Genomic DNA, 17,818 nt, shown 5'->3' with positions numbered 1-17,818 from the left:
CATTATCAACGACCACTAGGTCTGTGCGAGCAGTCAAAGATATTCCACCCCATACCATAATCCATCCTCCCCCGAAACCAGTAGCATTCAGGAAATTGCACTGAGCATATCTTTCATGTGGACGTCTGTACACAAGGCAACGTCGATCACAATGGTAGAGGCAGAATCTAAACTCATCTGTGAAGAGAACCCTTCCCAATCAGCCTCTTCCCAATGGATATGTTCTCTCGCAAAATCCAAACGCGCCCTTTGATGGGCATGAGTTTGCTCAAGCTGGTTTTGAAGGAGGCGAGCGGTTGCAAACCGTTGTCTCAACGAAGAAACTCTCAAGTAACGTTCTTGAATGGCAGTTGTTACCCTGGTCTACCCTGTCCTGGTCTTCGGACATTCATACCTGTCTCCCTGAATCGCTGCAACATTCTGGACACACTTGTATGGGAAACTCCAAACCATTCTGCAATTCTTGTGTATGTCCACCCTTCTTCTCGCAAAACTACCGCTTGGGCACATTCCTCTTGAGTCAAATTGCGTGTTTCGCGTTGCATAGCGATCGAGTGTAGAAAATCAAACGAAAGAAAAACTATTGATCACTAGAATTGATCGAGAACAACTGATTTCAGAATGGAGCCAATACAAAATCAAAATCTGATAATCTCATCTTTTTTTATTCCTGCTGGGAAAAAACATCTGTATTGAAGAAAAACGTTGAAAGTGGATAACATATGCATGCATAATACTGATAAAAATAATTATCATTGAGAACACCTTCAGTTGTAGAATAAATTTGAGATTTCCATAATGTGCGTTAATTTTTTGGCGAAGTGTATTAATTACCGTTATGGTGGAGTAGTGGGGGGTGCCCAACATGTGATGTGGTGGTCCAGGACCTAGTTTTGGCCCATCTTCTGCTTTCTCTTCTTCTCTTCTTTTCAAACAAGCTGCCTTTGGGTTTAAATTTCTTTCCCTAACCTGTTGCTCTAACGTCATTATAACTTCAACTGCCATATTAAGTATGCCAAGTTTTGTCTGGGGTTTATCCGTTTTCAAATGTGCCATACACATTCTTCCCAATTCCTTCAACGCTTCGTTTATGTCCCGAATACGTATTCTAAAATGAACATTAAATAAGTAAAACAAAATAGTTCAATTGGGAAAAATGAATGAATACATGAAGAATAGAATTTTGTAATCAACGATAAGTGTTATATCCACTATGTCGATATAATGTTGAATTATGTTACGTTTCCAACTATTATGATTTATTTTCGAATAAGCTTCAACATAGGATTTTATCTAATATAATTAGCATAGGGTGGATTTTTGTGTGTCATGAAATGCGAATTATTTAATCAACTAACAATGAAGCAATTGTTTAATCAAATAACCCCATATTTTGGGTGAGCAATACACTGGGTAAAAGTAATTTTGAAAATAAGTTTTTAAGTTGATATGTTTGTTGAAAACAGTTGACATGACATTTGCCTTAGGTTAGAAATTGTAAAGGGTTTTCCAATAGGAATTATACGATTTAAAATGGTTAACATGGCAACCTTGTGTATTCTTTTTGGACATATATAGGTTATGTCAATATTTCATGGAGAGATACAAGCTACAGCAGCGTTTATAAATCGTTTAACACTTTTATCAAAATCAGGGCTCATACTGAGAGATATTCAAGAAAATTTCGTGCAAGACAATTAATCTCTGTATTGTAGACAAATTTGAAACTGAAAAATGTTGTACATGAATTCCTCTAAAATTTCTCCAAGTATGTACTCACAAATGAGCACTGATTTTTATAAAACAATTAACAAACTTTGTTGAAGCGTGTATCTTTTCATGATCAAATGGCATAACCTATAGAACATGAATGACAAGAAATGTCAAAAAATAATACAGTGTTGCCATTAAAACCATTTTAAATTTTATCATACCTGTTGCAAAATCCTATAGTTTTCGGATAAAAAATCTGCATATCAAAGATTTCTTTAATAACTTTTATCAATAAAAATTCTACTCGAAGGTTGAAGTAATAAGGACGTTTACCTTCCGTAAAAAAATTTGGGAATATGACAGTGTCGTTCATGTTGGGAGCGTTGTATATCAAATAAACTTTTTACCTAAGCCACTGAAAATATTTGACACATCCAGGAAACATTAAAAGTTAAATTGCAACAAGTTGTGTGACTGTTTTGAGTCATATTGAAGTATCTCCAGTCATTCTAGAATTATTGCAAAAAAACGAGTTATTTTTACCGAATTTGATATCCTGTGTATCTCGGAAATGAAAGGAGTTTGAAGGAATAGTTATTTGTTTTACTAGGCAGCAAAGTACTATAGGGTGTTTTTTTTCGAGGTATATAACTTTGAGTAGGCATTACTTTTCAAGATGGCAACCGATTTAACAGCTGTTGAGTGATTTATTCTCAATTTGGTTTGGAAATTCATCACGAATAGACTCACGCCTGAACAACGCTTGCGAAAAGTGCAATTTTATTTCGAAAATAATGGTTCTGTGCGGAATAAGTATCGCGCACTACGTCCATTAGCAATGAAGCACACTTCTGGTTGAATGGCTACGTCAAAAAACAAAACTGCCGCATTTGGAGTGAAGCTAATCCTCAAGTGTATGTCGAAACACCGTTACATCCAGAAAAACTGACTGTTTGGTGCGCTTCATGGGCTGGTGGAATCATTGGTCCGTACATCTTCAAAAACGATGATGGCCAGAACGTTACAGTCAATGGTGATCGGTATAGAGCCATGATTACTAACTTTTTCATTCCTGAATTGAACAACCATGATATCCAGGAGCTGTGGTTACAACAAGACGCAACATGTCACACAGCTCGTGCCACAATCGATTTATTGAAAGACACGTTTGGTGACCGCCTAATTTCACGTTTTGGTCCTGTGAATTGGCCTCCAAGATCTTGTGATTTAACACCGCTAGACTACTTTCTGTGGGGCTATGTAAAGTCATTGGTCTATGCGGATAAGCCACAAACCCTCGTCCATTTGGAAGACAACATTCGCCGTGTTATTGCTGATATACGGCCACAAATGTTGGAAAAAGTCATCGAAAATTGGACGTCCAGATTGGACTACATCCGAGCCAGCCGTGGCGGTCATATGCCAGAAATCATATTTAAAATGTAATGCCACAAGATTATCTTGCGGATAAATGAAATTCATGTCAATCGAATAGTTCATCGTTGTTTTATTGCAATTTGAAGTTCTATAGCTCTAAGAAAAAACACCCTTTATATACCCTATCAGTTTGTAAGACATACTCCAAGACACCCTGTAGAGATTTGTGCTAGGTTGCCAATTTTGCAGACAATATCAAGTTGGTAGGTGTGGATGATAAATTGATTTCAACATTAATCACCAAAACATAAGTAATTCTGATCAAACTTGAGTAGGAGATAATTAAAAAAATCGACCGATCTCAAACCACAATTCGCTATTTCATGACACACAATTAGAGTAACGGAAAATAAATGGTTAAATGAAACACCTGAGTGACTATAGGCCAAATACATGGAACTAATCAATAATGAAAAAAAAAAAAAATTGAAAAAAAAAATCGCACCTTTCTCTGGCATTATTAGCTTGCCGCCTTTCTTTTTCCCTTTGTGCTTTAACATCAGGATCTAAGTCGCCCTCTTCAGTTTCATCCGCGCTGGAACAACTGTGCAATACTCCCGGTTAGTTTCGTTACTTCAAAAACAAACTGTAGGACCCCCAAAAAAACGATACGTGAGAAAGATACGTCAAGGCCTCTTCACATTCAAATCGACGAATAGTCATTTTTATTTTTTTACTTGATCGGAGAGGGGACTTCCTGCTCGGAAAGTACAGGCCCATACTCAAGAGTGTTTCAATATAAATAATATAAATTGGGTTGCGCAGAAAAAATACTGGCGAAATTAAAAACTACAACATATCATGCTGGCCGAATTCTTCAATTGCAAATGTTGAGGGTTTCGAAGAAACGATAACATTTGCTTAGCTGAATATGGGCCTAGGGATATCCGGATGGGACAGGGTTTGAAGCAAAATTAATACGTATTCTGATCGACATGCAAGTTTTTGGTTGAACTTTGAGACAATTTTTTGTTGTTGAATGTAGGTACTTGATAAATATCGAATTCAATGTTTATACTGACAACTATCGATTCAAGAAACCTCAGAGTAATAAACATAGATAAAGGGAGCATATGTCATTTTCTGTAAGCAAATTTTGACCCCAACATGAACTATCAAATTTGACATGAAGCGCGCGGAAATGAAAGCATATCAGTGATAAGATATTTCACTCAATTCGCGAGTATCTCTACAAAGAACGTACTTCCTATGTCCCATAGTGAATCAACATTTCATATCAACTCAAAATATATTGAAATAAATACCTAAATGTATCAGAAATTCAGAAAACAAACTTCAAGCTCGTCAAACGACGTGAAACAACCGATGACACTAGTAGAGCAAAAGTTGCCAAATCTTGGATTTCAGCAGGTAGATACGGAAAATAGTAACTATTCTGCTTATTATAAATTCGACAATTAGGACAAATATCGGATTCCAAATATTCAAATTTGCATATTCAATCGGGAATCACTCAAATAAATATATTTCATACAATGCAACATACATTCATAACGATATAGTAAAATTGTGGATTTGAAAATATATAACAATCCGATAACCTAACCTAACAATGTTAGGGACAAGTAAAAATTGCTTATACTCCCTCTATCTATGTTTATAACTCTTTGCATGAAAACCATTCGAAAAACTGTACAACCACTGATTATCATTATAGATCTTTTTTTCATTATAGATTCTGTTATATGAATTTTTTTCTATTTTTAGATCCAAAGGAATTTTCATGAAAATTGTTCCAAAAAAGAAATAAATGACATTTGTGTTGAAATACCATATCATTCTATGAAATTTTTGACTTCAGATGACCGAATTATTTCGAAGAAAAAATTGCCAATTGAAATGAAATAAATTGAAAATTTACCAAGTAAATAGTACATCGAGTATCTAGTAGTGAAAGCAATAATTTTTCCGGATGACAATGTAAATGTGCTTTCACTATGAGGTATACAACCTATTTTTTCTAAAATCGCAATTGGCTTCTTCATAAATTAAGGATTTTTTTAAATAAATAACGATTTTCAATTAGAATCGCATTGCCTATGAAATAATTACTTGGACAATAGAATCGATTATCTTTGTGCCAAAGACAGATAATCATTATTTCTTTATATCTACTCATATTTGAAGTGGACAGTAAAAATTTTGTTCAGATGTCCGGGACACCATCAGAGTTGATAAATGCTGCTAAATATGTCATCTTGAATTTGTTCATACGTTAAGGTGATAAGGTATGCTAAGGTATTACTAAAAATTGTATCAGTGATCAAAAACTTTCAGGTAAGGTATCAGTATAAGCTTGAATTATATTTATAAAGTCGAAATTGTATGGGGTGGATATTGATGAGGATGGAATTCTACTCATTTAGTAATTTTGTTAAATATCTAATCCATTACACTTAACTATGATATAACCGATATTAAAAAGTCTACACATTACCTATCTTCGAACTGATAATACAGTAATTTCTTTTTGGTGGCATAGGAAAAGTGTAAAAACATATATCAAAAATATAACAAATTATTTTTTCACATTGTTAAATGACCAAAGCATCCAGGTTCTCCCTAGTACATTTTTTTGCAGATGATGCTGGTATCTTTACATTCTTGAAGACAATCACATTGCCATAAAATCCAGTAAAAGGTATTACTCCTTTTCTTGTCACTTTCAAAGGCTATTTGACAAATTTTTGAAATTGTCTTCAATTGTTCGCTGATCAATATTGGGCATATTTTCAATTCGTTCAAATATTTATCAAGAATATAGCAATAAAAAAAGTCAAAGCTAAAGAGTCTGCCAAAATGCAATTTTACTTTGAAGTAATGAGCAGTAACACAATTAAATGACATAACCTACTGAACAATGACATAAGAAATGTCAAAAAGCATTACAGTGGTGCCATTATAACCATTTCAAATTTCATTCCTATTGGAAAAACCCGTAAAATTATTTTTAAAACTATAATCTTCAAGAATGTCAATGAATAGAACAATATTCTTCACATTGTCAAATAGCCAACTGTTGAAGACCATGAACGAAAATAGCTTACAAGAGCAATATACCACTATTCGTATCGACCTGTCGAATGATCACTGCTTTTCTATCCAACGACACATATGAACACTTTTCCTATGTCTGATTTATCGTTCATAAAACGATGAAAACATTTTTTTTTTTCGAAGGGATATATTACAGTCAAGGAAAAAAGTTTAAGGAATGGGGGTTTTACATACCGCTCACGAACATTGTTGGCCTGTCTACGTTCTTTTTCACGTACTGCCTTGTTGCTGGGATCGTCTATTTCTTCTTCTTCAGCGTTACTACTTAGATAAGATTTTTTTTATTATTCAACTGTTCTACATCAATCAAATATCGAATAGAGAACGAACCCCACCCTTGAAGATGGAGATCCGATCGAGACAAAAAAAAAATCTTGAAATTGATACTTACTACCTCCTCGACCTTTTGGAAGATTTAGATTGAGGCCCACTAGTCGAATTTGGTTGTATCACACTTTCTATTGAGCTGGAAGGTTTGGTATCACTGTCTGGGGGTTCCTTGCGTTTCTCTGAAATTGAATCGAGTATTACTTTGCATATTCGTCTGATCAACTATTTTTTTCCACTTAACATTATTACAAAATACCCTGCATAAAAATTAATGTAAGTACAAGGTGTCCCAAACTCGATGCTCACTGAAGCATCTTGAAAACTGTAAGACTGAAGGAAAAAATCTTCAAGGACACCGATCTCTTTTTTCGAAATAATAAGATATCATAAAGCAGATCAAAGATATCTTGATTTCGCTATATCTTGGTTTCATCTTAGTTCATTTTAGAATTTTTCCAAATATCTCGAACAGAAACCAAGATATAGCGAAATATTATTATTATTTCAATAACCTCAAGACCTAACAAACCCAACTCACTTGTGTTGTACGTTGCCCTTTCCACTTTGATTGGTTCTGGTAAGTGTGGTTCAGGAAGCGGTGGTACTGCGTATCCTAAAGAACTAAAATTAGGCGGTAGCTGTCCCAAACCCAGCTGAGACTCTGCGTGGTTCCTCAGCACGTTTATCGCATCGTCTAACCTCTCCTCCATACGTGTTCCCTGAAAATTATACTGACCGATAATTTTAACTGACCTTAGAGGAAGACGAAAAGAACGAACGTAAAAAAAAGCGCAGTTTTCGAAACGACAAAAAAAATGTACTCACATTCACTTCGGCATGATCCCTCAGAAAAACAATGGCATCGTCTAACCTTTGAGCTTCTGGGGCGGTGGGCTACACACAAAAACAAAAAAAAGAAACATGCAGAACATACCAAAAACAAAAGGAACAAAAAAAAACAAAGGAAAAAAAGCGAACTACCAAAATTTCGAAAGCAAGAGTTTAATATTCAATTCAGTGACAGAAAAGTAAAAACAAAACACAAATGGTAATGACAACAGTGATTTTAGCCATTCAGTGTGAAATAACAGTGATAACTTTTGGATGTATCCCATTTTTTCGACTTACCATATGGAGACCTTGAGCAGTGGTACCATTGTTGACAGTTTGTGTGTAATGTGGAGAGTGTTGGTTAGTGTGATTGGCTAACCATGGTGCAGGGGCTAGAGGAGGAGGGGAACTAACTGGTGTTGAAGGGGCCGAACTGTAACTGCTCGCACTGGCTTGCTCTGGAATAGGTGGGTACACCTGAAAAGATAACAAAAACATTTAAATCACACTTATACATAAAAATGAAGAAAGATGTACAGAAGCAACTGACTACTATACAAGAAAGAAGCATTAGGAGTATAACACAGAAGCATCAAAAAAGGACACCACACCTTCTAGAACACCTGGAGTTAGACTAAGAATCTGAGTAGACCAAGAAAGATCCTTGTGGAAACCCTCACAATTTACAATATTGCAATGGATCTAGATGAAGCAGTTTGTTGATCAATTGAGGATCTTGGTTACAGGTTTCTGAGTACATAAATATAGCAAGAAATCATTCTTGTGGCGTATCACACAAATGTTACTTGACATACAGAAATATAGTTCAAGCTTCTAAAACTTTTTCAGAGTGGGAACACTTTTTGGGTGTGAAAATCACCTGAGTGTATTCCTTTTCAAATAAATAAATGGAATAATACTAGGAGTTGGACGCTGGTAAATTATTAAATTGATGTTATTGGACATCTCTAGAGAATCTAATTATACCAATAAAGATCCTTGTGGTATCTCAATCAATTGACATTGATCTAAAAGTATCAGATAATTAATTTGAACCAAAAAGGAAGCCTTGGGGTTTCCCATACATCTAGTATATCAAGAAATTAGACTTTAAGGTAGCAAATCAATGTTACCGATTGATTCCAGAGAAGTTGTGAAGTCCAAGATAGCATCCTTAGGTCATCCCAAATTTAAAAATGACGAAATTGATCTAGAGGTAGCAACAAAAGTATTGTTAAATAATAAAGGAAGCTACAAGTAACCAAATAAGATGTAAGTAGGAAAAAATCATCCTCCAATATGTAGAATTGGATCAAAAAATGGTGATTAACATTAGCAATTGAAAATATAGTCAACTCTTCTTCTGATATGTTTCAAAGGAAGTTATGCGAGCCAATGAAGGATCCTTGTGGTATACCACGAAAAACAGAAATATAAAACAACAATGGATCCTTGCGACACACCAAACCTAAAATCAATCGTTTGTAGAGCCCAAACGTTACAAAAAAACATGCCTGGACCAATAATAGATCCCTGCGTCACACCACACCATCCCGATCATTTCATAGTATTTAAAATCAATGTTTTCTTACCAATGTCTTTGCCACAGTGTCGGCGTGAGTGTTCGGCACGAAGGCTGCTGTGTTTGGCGCCCCCGCCATGGCGGTCGCTTGGGCGCCATTCGGCCTTAGCGAGGACATGGGAGGCAATCCTTGTGATCCTTGGGCACCTGTTGGGTCACCTTCCGGTATAAGCCCATAGGCCTCATAAGTTTGGTAGGGCGCGTTGTATTGGGCGCCTGTCCATTCTCCGACGCTGGCGCCCGTGGCGCCTTCCGGTCCCAGGTAGTAACCGGTGGCGGCGGCGCCACCGGGCGACGAGTACCTGGGGGAGGAGTCATGTGTTGGGAACTCGTCAGAGCCATACTGGAAAAGAAGAAAATAAATTTTAAACATAGAAAATTTGGTCACTGAGACAATTTGGTGAAGGGGCGATATTTGAGAGAATTTCTGTTTTAGAGAATGAGATGTTGGGTTCCTCTTTGAGAGAATGTTCGGCGAGTTAGTTTTTTTTACAATACGGCATTTTTATAGTTCACGTTTTGGATTATGAATAATAAAATTCAAAAAATCGCCCATTTGGTTTCAAGAGCTTCTGAAGGTTCAGCGATGATATGGATATTTTTCTTAGATTTATGGATTCTGTTCAGGGTGGTAGCTAAACAGCAACTCTTCAACTTTAAGAGAAAGAGGAAAGAATGGCACACTTCGTTTTTTTTTTAAATTTCTAAACGTTCTTGAAGAGTGTATCTTTATGATTAAATGATCTAACCTATCAAAAACAAATGTCATAAGAAACGTCAAAAAATAATACACCTAACCTAACCTGCTGAGCACAAATGACATAAGAAACGTCAAAAAATAATACAGTGTTGCCATTATAGCAACTTGAAATTATATCATTCCTTATTATTTTCAATATAAACATCATAAATACACATTTACCTGAAGTGAGTCATATCTAGAGGTTAGAAAACCTTTTTTTTTCACAAATATTAAAGCATTATGCAAAATTCTCATTGTTTAGTATTTTTTCACATCGCAAAACGCATAATCTTAATTCTTTCATACCATCACTGCTGATGCAGATTACGAGAAAGTCTTACTTCGAAATTGACAAGATCGATTGACGTTCACGGTGGGGCAGCAAAGGGCAATAAAAAATTTACGATGAGACAGCAGAGCCAGAGTATCTTTCTCGACGAATAAAGTTGTTAGGGGAATTCCTCATGCTCTGAAATATATTTCGGATGTATATGCTGAGTCCGAGAAACAGGGAGAACCCTGCGGAGTCCCGGGATAGGGTCCAGAAAAAGGCAATAATAAATTCTGGTGGGTCGGTCTCGAAGATACATCTTAGGGATATAGGGGAATACTGAGATTTATAAGGAAGTTAAGGTAGATAACTCCATTTGACTGTCGGGGAGCGTTAGGAGAAAATAGAGGAGTCGTATGTTATTATATCAGGCCAATTGAAAAGTCCCCGGTCTGATGCACAGATGGCGATGCTAGTATTAAATCCGTATGATTTTTGGTTAGTACCAAACTTCAGACGATACGTGTCTAAATTTGACAGCAGTCCTACTATTAGTTTTTGAGATATTGCGTTGTGAGTGTAGCTACTTTTGTTATTTGAAAAAAGATTGAAAAAAAAAAGAATTTCGTGTGCTGATAAAATATTGCGTTTTGAAGGGAAAAATACAGTTGCACCAAAATCTTGGCTTGATGAAGTGTTTCCGGGGTCTGCACCAGGAAAATCAACCATCATTGATTGGCGTGCTAATTTTAAACGCAGTGAACGCCCAAAAGAGGCTGTCACCGACGAAAAAATCAAAAAAGTTCACAAAAAAATTTTGAATGACCGTAGCAGACTTTGTGGAGATATCATCTGAATGTGTTCATCATATCATTCACGAATATTTGTACATGAGAAATCTGTGTGTCAATGGGTGCCGCGCGAGCTCACAATCGATCAAAAGCAACAACGTGTTAATGATTCTGAGCAGTGTTTGAAGCTGTTTAAGAGCAATAAACCTGAATTTTTGCGTCGATATGTGACAATGGATGAAACATGGCTCCATCATTTCACTCCAGAGTCCAATCGAGTGTCAGCTGAGTGGACTGCACACGATGAACCGAATCCAAAGCGAGGAACAACAGTTAGCTGGCAAAGTTATGGCATCTGTATTCTGGGATGCGCATATAAATATAGATAGAGGGAGCTTATGTCATTTTCAGTAATCAAATTTTGTCTCCAAAATGAACTATCAAATTTGACATGAAGCGCGCGGAAATGAAAACATATCAGTGATACGATATTTCACTCAATTCGCGAGTTTCTCTACAAAAAACGCACTTCTTATGTCCCATAGTGAATTAATGTTTCATATTAAGTCAAAATATATTGAAATAAATACCTAAATATATCAGAAATTCAGAGAACAAACTTCAAGCGCGCCAAACGACGTGAAACAACCGATGACACTAGGAGGGCAAAAGTTGCCAATCCTTGGATTTCAGCAGGTAGATACAGAAAATAATAAATATTCTGCTTATTATAAATTCGACAATCAGGAAAAATATCGGATTCCAACTATTCAAATTTGCATATTTAATCGGGAATCACTGGAATAAATATATTTCATACAATATAGTATACATTCATAACGATATAGTAAAATTGTGGATTTGAAAATATATCACAATGCGACAACGTAATCTAACCATGTTGGGGACATGTAAAAATTGCGTATACTTCCTCTATCTATGTTTATTCCTCTAGGGTAAAAATAGAGGTTTTTAAACGCATGCGGTTTACATAGAAAGGTTCAGGAGAAAATAACCTATCATTAAAAAAAAACATCCAAATCGGACAAGTAGTTTTGACGAAAATGTATCTTCAACTTTTGCCTAATTTTCAATGGTGCCTAAATTCATTGGCGAAGTGTACATTCCCACAAGATAAGATCGGTTTTCGCCCAAATACGTTACGAAAAATCTTACGATCGCTCTTTATAGGTGTGAACTCGCTTTCTCGATAATAAGAGAGATTTTTTTCCGCTCTTTCGACAATGGACAGGACAAATCACGGGAGGTGTATTCCTTATTTATAAAGTTGAAGGACGTCCAGTCATTGTGCGCGATCAACGGTTCTAGCGCGGGGCACACTGAGTTATTATTGTTGTACCGTCGGTGCATTTCATTCCGTTCGATTGATAGAAACGCGTGTTGGATATTACGGGGGACGATAGGAATGTCGACTGGCAGATAATAGAGTGTATTTCTGCACCTGATGGAAAAAACACGGCGAATTTTACACTACAATCCGCTATTTCTTCTTTTAATGCAGAAAATATCGAGACGTATAGAAAAAAATATAAAATGATCGTTGTAGAACAATTTAGTGAATAGCCAGCTAAAGGGTTCGAACCCAGAGATATTGAGATTCCGAAATCCTAATGGAAAGGACCAGGCAGTAGCCCGATGAAAAAATTGTCACCGGTTACTTTCTGTAATTTCATATGTTGTAGAGTATGATTCAGTTTGGTTTGGCAATTCATCATGAATAGACTCACGCCTGAACAACGCTTGCAAATAGTGCAATTTCATTTCGAAAATAATGGTTCTGTGCGGAATACGTATCGCGCACTACGTCCATTTTATTTTGTTTAGCGATGAAGCGCACTTCTGGTTGAATGGCTACGTCAACAAACAAAACTGCCGCATTTGGAGTGAAGCTAATCCTCAAGTGTATGTCGAAACACCGTTACATCCAGAAAAACGGACTGTTTGGTGCGCTTTATGGGCTGGTGGAATCATTGGTTCGTACTTCTTCAAAAACGATGATGGCCAGAACGTTACAGTCAATGGTGATCGGTATAGAGTCATGATTACTAACTTTTTCATTCCTGAATTGAACAACCATGATGTCCAGGAGCTGTGGTTCCAACAACAAGACGGCGCAACATGTCACACAGCTCGTGCCACAATCGATTTATTGAAAGACACGTTTGGTGACCGCCTAATTTCACGTTTTGGACCTGTGAATTGGCCTCCAAGATCTTGTGATTTAACACCGCTAGACTACTTTCTGTGGGGCTATGTGAAGTCATTGGTCTATGCGGATAAGCCACAAACCCTTGACCATTTGGAAGACAACATTCGCCGTGTTATTGCCGATATAAGGCCACAAATGTTGGAAAAAGTCATCGAAAATTGGACGTCCAGATTGGACTACATCCGAGCCAGCCGTGGCGGTCATATGCCAGAAATCATATTTAAAAAGTAATGCCACAAGATTATCTTGCGGATAAATGAAATTGTTGTATTCCCCAGACGTTGCTACTTGGACTATGACTTGTTTCGACCAATGGCACACGACCTGACTGACTAGCACTTCCGGTCTTATGAAGAAGTAAAAAATTGGATTGATTGGTGGATCGCTTAAAAAGATGACCAGTTTTTTCAACACGGGATTGGCACGATGCCCGAAAAATGGGAGAAAATAGTGGCCAGCGATGAACAATACTTTGAATCATAAATGTAAGCCTCGTACTTTGGAAAAAAACAGCAAGAGCAAAGTTGTACGTCTAAGAATATTATCGAAAATATACAAAACAAAAGGAAAATTTCCACTTTCCGAAACCCTCTTAAAAGATCAATATCAAAATATTGAATTACACGAAATCAGCAAGAGATATTACATAAGAAGAATCCGATGAAGTAAAATTGTAAAATTTTCAAGGTTTTCAAAATTGAAAATTAAAATACTTCAAACCTACCGGTAAGGGGTATTCACTCAAATTAATCCAATTAAAATCGCCCCTTAATTGTAAAAAAAACCCTTACAAGAGATTACCAATAACCGAAGTTTCCGAAGAACATCAAACTCGCGTAATCTAGATCGGCCATGAGATATTCGCCCGGCAACGTTTCCGTAAAAATCCACACCGTCCCACGGTCGCTCGCACCTGCGTATCTAGGCAGGCGAAAAAAAAATGTGTCGGAATGGTTTATGGGATGTTAAGCGGGCCGTTGCGAAACATCCTGCGCGTCGAGCACAGGAGAGGATAAGAACGGGAGGAATGCCCCTGTGCGCGCGGTTCGAAGACGTTCCACTTCGAAGACCGGGAGGTATTTGGAAAAATTCGAGCGAGATTCTTCTCACTTTTTGTAGGATGCTGGGAAACTGATTGGAAGTTGTTAATTGTACCGAGATGAATTCAAATTGTTAAGCGATATTTCGAGGGTTTGTAGAACGTATGAAGTTGTGGCGACAAAAAGCAATCAGCCGAAATTGTGATCACAATACCTCACAACTTTCTCAGGATGATACAATAGAGAATATTTTCCCCCCTACCCTAATTAGTGTGCAGGGCACCATGATACCATTCCGCAGGCATACAAATTAGAGAATAAGAAAAGGAAGATGAAATTCGGAATATGATTTTATGTTTGTAACTCAGGTGTAAAACAGGAAAAAGGAGAGTTCTGTAGAGTAAGTTAAGAGGTGATGGCCAGTTGAGTTAGTTCAAGGATGCTCCCAAGTGCTGTACCACAATAAAGTTCTCGTCTGTCGTCCATCAGTGTTTCAATAATTCCCAAGAAAACGTGATTCCCCAAAAATTATGTCCAAATGTGCTTATTAAGGGTGCAACAACTCTTGTAAGAGAGCTGATTATATTAGGTGCAGTAAAAAGAGAACTATTATTTTTCCCATAGATGTCTTTGGTTATCTGTATCCCGCGTCAGATCGAGTTCCAATAAATGAAAGATGAGATTTCGTACTACAAAAACTTTTCTGACGGTTAAGTGATTAGTTTGATCGCTCGTCAAAGATGGACACTAGCAAAGAGAAAATACGCTATATTCTACAGTTTTTTTTCGATAAAGGCGACAATGTAAGGAAGGCCGCTGAAAATGTTAATACTGTTTATGTGTAACAGCCAATCACGCGCAATTTTGATTTCGTCGATTCCGTTTCGGTAATTTCGATGTTAAAAATACTCCTCGCACTGAAAGACCAATTGTCGAATATATCGATAGTATCATGGACATTGTCGAGTCCCACCTTCGTTTAAGCAAAGTTTCGATTGCCCAAAAGCTCAAAACCATTTGCATTAGGCTGATCTCAAGAAGAAGCTCGATGTATGGGTGCCACACGAGTTAACGCAAAAAACTCATAGATAGTATAATAGATCGAATTGCCATTTGCTGAATCACAACAAAATCGAACCATTTTTGAAGCAGTTGGTGACTGGTGATGAAAAGTGGATAACATACGACTACGTCAAGCGAAAACGGTCGTGGTCGAAACGCGGTGAGCCGGCGGAAACGGTGGCCAAGGAAGATTTTGCTGTGTTTTTGGTGGGATTGGAAGGGAATGATATACTATAAGCTGCTCCTCTTCGGCACAACTGTTAACACGGAACTGTACTGTCAACAATTAGACCGTCTGAATGAAGCAATCCCCCAGAAGCTCCCAGCTTTGGCCGATAGGAGAGACTTTGTGTTCCATCAGGAGGTTGTTATGCATCCACCTTATAGTCCGGACCTGGCACCGAGTGATTACCATTTGTTCATGTCCAAGGCGCATAATTTTGATGGTGAAAAATTCGTTTCAACAGACGCTTGTGAAAATCGACTGTCTCAATTTTTTGCCAATAAGGACGAGGGCTTCTATGGGAAAGGCACTTATGATATTGCCTCCAAAATGGCAACAAGTTATCGAACAAAACGGAGCATATTTGACTTGAATCGGATCATTTCAACTATGGTAATTCCATTGCAAAAATAATGGAATTCTTTTTACTACACTACTTATACAGGGTGGCCATTTGAAAACGAAACAGACGAGATTACAGACGAAATAAAGTTTTTCGATAGAAATGCTCGGACAGGTCGATTTCTGTTTCGAGGGGGACAACTTAAGATGTAGGTTACGGACGCATAGCGCTTCAACCCTTGCTACTACAACCCTCACCCCCAAATTTTGAATAGGGAAGATGGGGTGAGTGATACCTCATTTGAAAGGTATTCTTATACTGATTTCAGCACAGTAATTGTTTTTTCATTTTATGCATTAGTTCTCGAAATATTCTTAACTAAGTATTTGAAAATGAAGTGGTGTTTTCATGGCATTTGTAGTGTTTTGTGAAAAATCGACATTTTGAGCTTCAAAACAACCATGACTGTGGCTTCCTTCCTAACTAACTAACGCATGAATATTTCGAGAACTAATGCATAAAACGAAAAAACAATTACTGTGCTGAAATCAGTATAAAAATACCTTTAAATTGAGGTATCACTCACCCCATCTTCCCTATTCAAAAATTGGGGGTGGGGGTTGTAGTAGCAAGGGTTGAAGCGCTATGCGTCCGTAACCTACATCTTAAGTTGTCCCCCTCGAAACAGAAATCGACCTGTCCGAGCATTTCTATCGAAAAACTTTATTTCGTCTGTAATCTCGTCTGTTTCGTTTTCAAATGGCCATCCTCTATAAACTTTTTTTCGGGACACCTTATACATTACATCCCGAAATGAAGTCACCTCGATAAAGAAAATCAACATCATAATATTCCCTTTAACCATATCATTAAAAACCCGAAAACACATTCAACAATACAACCAACAACCATAAACAATGACGTATCGGGTCGACTTTAACCCGATAAAATAATCAAAGTTTCGGATCAGTGCATAATAATTATGGCAGTGTAGATGATCATTATTCTTGCGATTTTTAGCGGTGTCAAACGCGGAAATTTCTCGTTGCCCCCCTCCGCTCTTCTCGATAAACCCCCCTAACCCCCCCTATATTCGTTTCTCCGTAAATTTTTCCGACAAACGCAGCAGGCCGGTGGAATCGGAGCTCTAAGCTAGATACGGCAGCTCCCGGTAATCTCTTCGCTTTGTTTCCGAGTGGCGTATCGGGTTCCGTACAATCGTGTAATGAATTTAATTGCGAATTCGTAGACTTTTTTTCGATTGGATATTATTATATGTAACGATACCGCGGCGTGACCTGGTACTTGTTATTTAGATTGGTAACGTTTTGAGTAGACAATTATAAGTAACCGAGTGTTATTAAGTTGGCGATTATGCGGAAAATTTATCGTTTGAAATTGATATACATATTCGATTATTTTGCTTATTGTGAAATGGACCAATCGGAGGCCAACAATTTTATTTAGTACTTTCAACAATTACACCTTTCGAATCGTTAGAGAAGGAAAAAATTACATAAAAAGAGGAAAAAATATTAATCTATGAATAAGAGGATCTATGGATATTATGTAATAGGATCACGTTCAAACGACTGCACTAAATTGGATAATTCTTTTTTTTTTGTTGCGTTCATTAATGCCATGATAGGTTTATACAATGAAATATTTCGGAAAAAATCGTAGGGAAAAGAGAAAAAGGCTTTTCTTTTTCCTCCGACCGAGCGAACAATGTTAAAGTATAATTTGACACTTCGAAGTATGTATTTTGGGTTGCCTAACAGAACGTGCGAAGCCGGGGAGGGCTACTAGTATATATAAAGAAGGATCTATTGATATTATGTAAGGATTTCACGTTCAAACGACTGCACCGAATTGGATGATTCTTTTTTGTTGTGTTCATTACCTGCTACAAAATTATCTTTTTTAGGACGTTGTAACGATGAACTTCATAAAAAAAATGTTGTTCGAGATCAAAGGAGCTTTTGAGCGCCGTTAGAGACCACAGAACTGCTAATATGTAGATTTAAGATGTAATTTATTGATGTCATTGTTGGTTTATCTATAAGATTAGGTATCTGATTATACGATCCATCAGAAAATCAGAACGAAAATTCGGATGATTCTTTTACATATACTGAGCTAACG

The 17,818-nt window shown here is 37.1% G+C and overlaps 1 protein-coding gene across 12 annotated transcripts in view; it reads right to left on the bottom strand.

Moving 5' to 3' along the window:
• LOC123688653 (protein daughterless-like) overlaps window positions 1–17,818 on the bottom strand; it is a 47,796-nt gene that overhangs the window by 3,277 nt on the left and 26,701 nt on the right. For 2 of the 12 annotated variants that reach the window (XM_045627253.1, XM_045627265.1), the window contains 8 exons: window positions 8,982–9,314; window positions 7,687–7,866; window positions 7,384–7,452; window positions 7,097–7,289; window positions 6,620–6,737; window positions 6,403–6,492; window positions 3,596–3,694; window positions 835–1,108 (listed from right to left, as the gene is read on the bottom strand). In XM_045627253.1, coding sequence (XP_045483209.1) covers window positions 835–1,108; window positions 3,596–3,694; window positions 6,403–6,492; window positions 6,620–6,737; window positions 7,097–7,289; window positions 7,384–7,452; window positions 7,687–7,866; window positions 8,982–9,314 — 1,356 coding nt within the window. The remainder of the gene's footprint in view (window positions 1–834; window positions 1,109–3,595; window positions 3,695–6,402; window positions 6,493–6,619; window positions 6,738–7,096; window positions 7,290–7,383; window positions 7,453–7,686; window positions 7,867–8,981; window positions 9,315–17,818) is intronic. The other 10 variants (XM_045627254.1, XM_045627255.1, XM_045627256.1 and 7 more) reach the window with 10 other exon arrangements.

Source organism: Harmonia axyridis, chromosome 1, assembly GCF_914767665.1.
Source record: "Harmonia axyridis chromosome 1, icHarAxyr1.1, whole genome shotgun sequence".
NCBI classification, from domain to species: Eukaryota; Metazoa; Arthropoda; class Insecta; order Coleoptera; family Coccinellidae; genus Harmonia; species Harmonia axyridis.
This window is presented reverse-complemented; position numbering and strand designations above follow the sequence as displayed.